General features: G+C 42.2%; 1 protein-coding gene across 18 annotated transcripts in view; it reads left to right on the forward strand.

Annotated features, from left to right (window-relative positions):
• The window catches only part of LOC110509799 (far upstream element-binding protein 3), a 28,493-nt gene extending 22,234 nt beyond the window's left edge, over window positions 1-6,259 (forward strand). For 10 of the 18 annotated variants that reach the window (XM_036967205.2, XM_036967210.2, XM_036967208.2 and 7 more), the window contains 6 exons: window positions 2,435-2,595; window positions 2,868-2,941; window positions 3,122-3,198; window positions 4,298-4,369; window positions 4,566-4,696; window positions 4,839-6,259. In XM_036967205.2, coding sequence (XP_036823100.2) covers window positions 2,435-2,595; window positions 2,868-2,941; window positions 3,122-3,198; window positions 4,298-4,369; window positions 4,566-4,696; window positions 4,839-4,868 — 545 coding nt within the window. In that variant the 3' untranslated portion in view covers window positions 4,869-6,259. Of the gene's footprint in view, window positions 1-2,434; window positions 2,596-2,867; window positions 2,942-3,121; window positions 3,199-4,297; window positions 4,370-4,565; window positions 4,697-4,829 lie in introns of all 18 variants that reach the window. The other 8 variants (XM_090226920.1, XM_036967209.2, XM_090226918.1 and 5 more) reach the window with 1 other exon arrangement.
• The last annotated feature ends 411 nt before the right edge of the window (window positions 6,260-6,670 follow it).

Raw genomic sequence — 6,670 nt, forward strand, 5'->3', positions numbered from 1 at the left:
TAAGTTTAACGCTAGCTTGACCTTGACTCATTGCAGCCACAAGGCCCCATTGACGCTGGACTCGCATAACAGGTGGTCTGCCTGCAATGTAATAGGTGTCCAAAAAGGCAGATTACCGATTTTTATGAACTTGAAATCTTCCCTAATTAAACGGTTGACCTCTAAGGTGGAAGGCCCTAAAAATTGTCCAAGAGTCCAGCCATCCAAGTCGGACTGTTCTCTGCTACCGCACGGCAAGCGGTACCGAAGTCTGGAACCAACAGAACCCTGAACAGCTTGTAGGACTGCCATAGGACTGCTAAATAGTTAGTCCGTGTAGCTCTTGGTTGACTATCTGCATTAACTGTTTTTTTTGTTGTTGCATGAACTCTTGACTTATCACATTCACTGCTGCTACTGTTTATCCTGTTGCCTAGTCACGTCATGCCTACCTATATGTACATATTTACCACAATTACCTCGTTCCCCTGCACCTCGACTCAGTACTGATACCCCATTTATATAGCCATGTTATTGTTACTCATTGTATTTATTCCTTATTTCTTTTTCATTTTTTCTCTGCATTGTTTGGAAAGGCTCGTAAGTAAGCATTTCACTGTTAGTCTACACTTGTTTATGAAGCATTTGACAAATAACATTTTATTTGATTCTCACTTAAGTTTAAGCGCCTGGTTGATTTTCCCATACTGCTGGCCAGCTTGTCTGGGCTCCCTCCCCCTTATCCTAAGTCCCTCGCCAGTTGCACTTTATATCCCCTCCTTTTTTTTGTCCAGCTTACTAAACCAGTCTCAATAATAAGGCCGTATGATGTGGCCCCGGCGAGGCCCAGTTCATGAAATGAATAGTGTGGCTCTTCATTCCCCTCTGCTGTCTGACTGGGGGGACCTCATAATGGCTTCATTAAGGCAGAACTTTCATTTGGTTGACAATGGGTTAATGGCCCATGTGTAGTCTATTGGCAGCAGGGAAGAGGCTACGGGAGGAGGAGCGGTTTGGATGAGCGTTTTTACTGCGAGGTCAGCTGGGGTCAGCCCAGTGTCAGCCACCAGTGAACAAATGTGTAATTGATGTTGGGACAGCCCCCTCGCTCCTTTCACTGGGATGGCAGGAGGGGGGAGAGGGGTTGTAATTGTATCCCCCCCTCCCCACAACGCAACATGGAGTCGAAAGCAAAAGGAGACTAACGACATCCCAGAAAGAGGATACGCTTTAATTTGTCTTTTCTCCCCCATCTAAGTTTCATTTCTTCCTGCTGGTTTAATTGCTCTCCTTCACGTCAGGAAGCTGCCGTCTGATTCGTCAGCGTGGGGGAAGAAGTGTTGTCGTCCTTTGTCTCTGATTAGCACGGATGTTAAAATAGAATGGGGATGAAGGTGTAGGTATCACTACAACTAACCCTCAGTCGGTTGAGTTTAGGTACGTATGGTGAAGCCTAAAGGATAGAACCAGACAGCAGAGGAAGAACTGTTGGGGGTTTTTATGAACCAGACAGCAGAGGAAGAACTGTTGGGGGTTTTTATGAACCAGACAGCAGAGGAAGAACTGTTGGGGGTTTTTATGAACCAGACAGCAGAGGAAGAACTGTTGGGGGTTTTTATGAACCAGACAGCAGAGGAAGAACTGTTGGGGGTTTTTATGAACCAGACAGCAGAGGAAGAACTGTTGGGGGTTTTTATGAACCAGACAGCAGAGGAAGAACTGTTGGGGGTTTTTATGAACCAGACAGCAGAGGAAGAACTGTTGGGGGTTTTTATGAACCAGACAGCAGAGGAAGAACTGTTGGGGGTTTTTATGAACCAGACAGCAGAGGAAGAACTGTTGGGGGTTTTTATGAACCAGACAGCAGAGGAAGAACTGTTGGGGGTTTTTATGAACCAGACAGCAGAGGAAGAACTGTTGGGGGGTTTTATGAACCAGACAGCAGAGGAAGAACTGTTGGGGGTTTTTATGAACCAGACAGCAGAGGAAGAACTGTTGGGGGTTTTTATGAACCAGACAGCAGAGGAAGACCTGTTGGGGGTTTTTATGAACCAGACAGCAGAGGAAGAACTGTTGGGGGTTTTTATGAACCAGACAGCAGAGGAAGAACTGTTGGGGGTTTTTATGAACCAGACAGCAGAGGAATAACTGTTGGGGGTTTTTATGAACCAGACAGCAGAGGAAGAACTGTTGGGAGTTTTTATGAACCAGACAGCAGAGGAAGAACTGTTGGGGGTTTTTATGAACCAGACAGCAGAGGAAGACCTGTTGGGGGGTTTTATGAACCAGACAGCAGAGGAAGACCTGTTGGGGGGTTTTATGAACCAGACAGCAGAGGAAGACCTGTTGGGGGGTTTTATGAACCAGACAGCAGAGGAAGACCTGTTGGGGGTTTTTACTAACTGATTGATTGGAGGTAAAAATGTAAACTTGTGTATTTCCTCTTCCCTAAAAGGTGGCGAAACCATCAAGAACATCAACCAGCAGTCCGGAGCGCACGTGGAGCTGCAGAGAAACCCGCCACCTAACACTGACCCCAACGTGCGCATCTTCTCCATCCGCGGCACCCACCAGCAGATGGAAATGGCCCGCCAGCTGATCGATGAGAAGATTGGGGTAGGTGGTCCTTTTTTATACCGCCCCCCCCCCCCCAAAAAAAAGCTATTGTCTGACCTGATATTCATGAGGGCACATGTCAAAGGGGGGGTGCAACTGGTTCTTGTGCCCCTACCATCCACCAGTATGTCACCCGGGGTTAAACATGAAGAATCCATCAAATGGACTTAATGGAGTGCGTCAGCGGCCAGCGCTGCCCTTTGGCCTTGCCTGTTCACCCCCGTTTAACCACAAGTGTGGTCTCTCCTGTCCTTTCTTGCTCTCTCGTCTAGGCCTCAGGAATGGGGGGCAACAGCAGTTTTGGTCTGAACCCATTCGGACAAGGACCAACTACCCCGCATCAGAAGTGAGTAGCTTCTTGGTCTCCACACTTTTTACTACTGTTACATTTGTCTAACATGCCTTCATCTATGTTCTCGGCTGCTACTTACACTGACCAAAATATGAAAACAATGATTTAACAATTCCCATGCCAACACAATTAGTATAAATATAAACATGCTTATCTCTGTTTTTGTGGTGTTAGTGGACCCCAGACATTCCTGACAGGAGGATGGGGCACAACATATCAGACATGGCAGGCTCCGGGCCAGCAGGACCCCAGTAAGTCAGTTAGGTTCAGGGTGGGATACCCATAACACTTAATACCAATATCGGTCTGCCATTTCACTACAATTCCTTGATATATGGAGCTCATGTAATCATCAAAATAATGCTGGGCATAACAGTCCCTCCCAGAGAAATGAAAGAGGTGGAAGGAGGACTAAAACTAGCAATGTCTTATGCTCTCTGCTCTGCTTACTGACAACACGTTGCCAGTTGAACAGAAATTTCCTAGGAATACAAGGAATTGGAGAGATTAAAGACTGAAGGCTGGTTTTGGCAATGCTGCAGTGCATTTAAATTCAACTCAAGAGAGGGGCAGAGAAGTTATTCCATTCAGAATGTGACCGTTCAGATACGGGTTTACTTAAAACATTTTCCTTCGTTGCTTCTTCAAATTTCAAAGCCAATTTTCACTCGATGGAAGTTCAAGTTAGGGTTTGGGTAGAGGCCTCAAGCAATAGGATACAGCGGGACATGTCTGGATGGTACGCGTCAGCCTCCATTGAAAGACCCTCATGCAGTAACTCTGTCCTCCAACAGTGTTATCTGTCTGGTTGCAGGTCTCAATGGATCCCAGACCGGCCAGATGGACTATTCCAAAGCATGGGAGCCGTATTCTAAAAAGATAGGCAAGAGTCAGTCTTCTGGGGGAGATCAGAGAAGGGAGCTCCTACCCCTTCTCGCTTTTGTAACACCACTAAGGGTTAGGGTTGTGCGCAGTATACACCTCGGAACCATACCTCAAACCTTCCCCCTGCCCTTGTTTAAAGAAGTTTTGTGCAAAGAAACTTGAGTCTATGGGCAGAAATGTCATGTCACCTTGACACCATTTGACCCCGATGATTGTAGTCAGAAGTTTACCATTTTGGTTACATGTTTGTGCAGCTGGATTGCTGCGTGTATCAATGCCATTTTAAATGTGTAATGAGCAGACTCTTGATTTTATCACCAATGTACATTAGCATTTGTTTGAATAATTGAATATATTTGAGTCAGAAGAAATTGAATTTATGGAGCCAAACACATTAATTGGGGAGATCTTGGTAGCTGGTTTGGTGTGTGTTGTATTGACTCATCCTTGTTTTATTGTGCCCAGGTCAGCAGAGCCAAGCACAGAGCAGTGGCTCTGACTACAGCAAAGCATGGGAGGATTACTACAAGAAACAGAGTAAGATTACACCCACGTGGCCACCAAACTCCTCCAATAGACTTGCCTTTTTAGTGCACAACATCGGAGGAAGTAGATTTCTGCTTGCTGTTTGATGCTGTCAGTAGTGCTCTATGCTCTGGTGCCTCCAACTCCCTCTCCCCTGACCTTCCTCTGTCACCCCCATTCCTCTACCCTGTGCTCACCCTCTCCCCAGGCCAGGCAGCAGGCCCCGGCTCCCAGCAGAGCTCCCCTCCGGACTACAGTGCTGCCTGGGTGGAGTATTACAGACAGCAGGGGGCCTACTATGGCCAGGGTGCACAGCAGACACCGGCCCCAGGCCTTCAGGTGAGAACCCATCCCAACTCTTAGCACCCCCTCCACCTGTTTTAACTAAATTGTTTCTGTAAGGAGATGAACTGTAACTTGCACATGTAAATGTATGTCTGTCCATTGTCACTGATGTGAACCTGTTTTGCAGGATCATTAGAGAGGACACCCTTTAGTTGAAGATTTTTGAATCACTGAGAGGATGAAAACAAACCTTTTGTAACAGAGGTTTCTAGATTTGCAACGCCTTGAAGACTTTTACTTTTTTCTTAGTGAGAAACACTAGCTGTAGAATGACTTATACAATTTAAAAAAAGAATATTTCTAAATCAGGAACATTTAATTGTTACTAAATACTTGTGTACACCATTATTTTGAATTGACAATTTCCGGGATCCCTTTTGGACTTATGAGAGAGCTGTTTTGTTTTCTATTTTTTCCTTTTTGATTCAAATTACATCGCCAAAACGAACCCCGGAGTTGTAACTTTTCAGTAAACGCAATATAATCTATTTTTTCTAGTTCTGTTGCAATAAAATCGCAATTATGGGCTTAGCAGTCTTGAATTAATTTTTGTTTTGTCATAAGATGTTTTAAGAATGTGTAAAAATGTTTTCTTTTCCTTTTACAAAAAGCATTTTAATTCAGTAAGATGAAACTGTGATATTTTGTTACAGTAAAATGTATAATTTTGTTGCAAAATACGAGCGATGTTGGCAAATGGCAGTCAATTCCTAATTTAATTCCTGTTGTGCTTTGTATTGTTTTCCATTGTCTTTTATTGTACTCTGGTTTAAAAAAAGGTGCAATATCTTATTTCATTTTTGAAACAAAGATGGATTCTCTAATATTTTGACAGGCGTTTAACTTGTAGTTCTTAGATGAATTTTTTTTAGGCATATGAAAATGTAATGAATAATTTATTACAATGATCTGATATGGGAAAGGGGATGTTGCATTTTGTGAGTTATTTGCCTTTGCTATCTTGTAAAACTATGTATGTATGCTCAGATACTTGACTAAATACTTTATTTAAAAATATATATATAATTAAATCAAAGAAGTTTTTTTCATGGAGTCATTATCACAGGAAAACTGTCCCTGTTTTTCTGTTCTGTTTTCATACTGAAAATGTTCAAAGATCGTGAATGTGTAATTTGAAATTTGATGTTGCATCTTGCTATGGACAAAAATGAGAAATGCCAGGTTTTTATGTATGTTTTGTACCTAAATAATTCAAGACTGCTAAGCCTCTGGATTCTACCTGTGTAATAATTAATTGTAGTTTTTTTATATGCTAAGTATTACGATCAAAATTGTCTTATTTGGTACCACCCAGTTTCCCTAATGCCCCATCCAGTACACACTGTGGACTCGTGTACAGTCCAATGCTAAACTTTTTAATTCATTTTTCTTTCTACTTTGTGTGATCTAATATATGTATGATTGATTAGTTACAAAATGAATCTAGTGTTAACTTCATTGCTTAATGAAAAGGGATATTATAATTTCGAAATGTTTAATTTTAGTGTTTTTTTCCTCATATGTACAGGTAACCGTGTATTAAAAACGTCAAGACTACCTTTGTGTTCTGTTAAAATTGTTTTATTTTTCCATTTGAAAGCTTCGTTTTCTTGTCACATTCCAGTATTGAGTGTTAACGATTTGATTGGGTTTAAACTGTGAAACCTTTCCTCCGCGCTCTGTTTTAAGACTGAGTATTCGCTATACATTAAGTAAATATAAAGGTCAAACTGTATGGTATGTTGTATAAACAGAAGATATATATATATATTTTTTCTATAGAACATTACTTTGCCAGTTCACAAATTCAAATAAATGTTCCACAAGCCTCTCTTGTGGTTGAAGTATACTATCTTTATTAGTTGCTGCAGTGCCTACAGAAAGTATTCATACCTCTTGACTTCCACATTCTGTTACAGCCTGAATTCAAAAAGGATGAAAGTATTATTATTTTTTTTATCTCACCCA

This window comes from Oncorhynchus mykiss, chromosome 29 (genome assembly GCF_057628025.1).
Source record: "Oncorhynchus mykiss isolate SJ-2025 chromosome 29, ASM5762802v1, whole genome shotgun sequence".
NCBI classification, from domain to species: domain Eukaryota; kingdom Metazoa; phylum Chordata; class Actinopteri; order Salmoniformes; family Salmonidae; genus Oncorhynchus; species Oncorhynchus mykiss.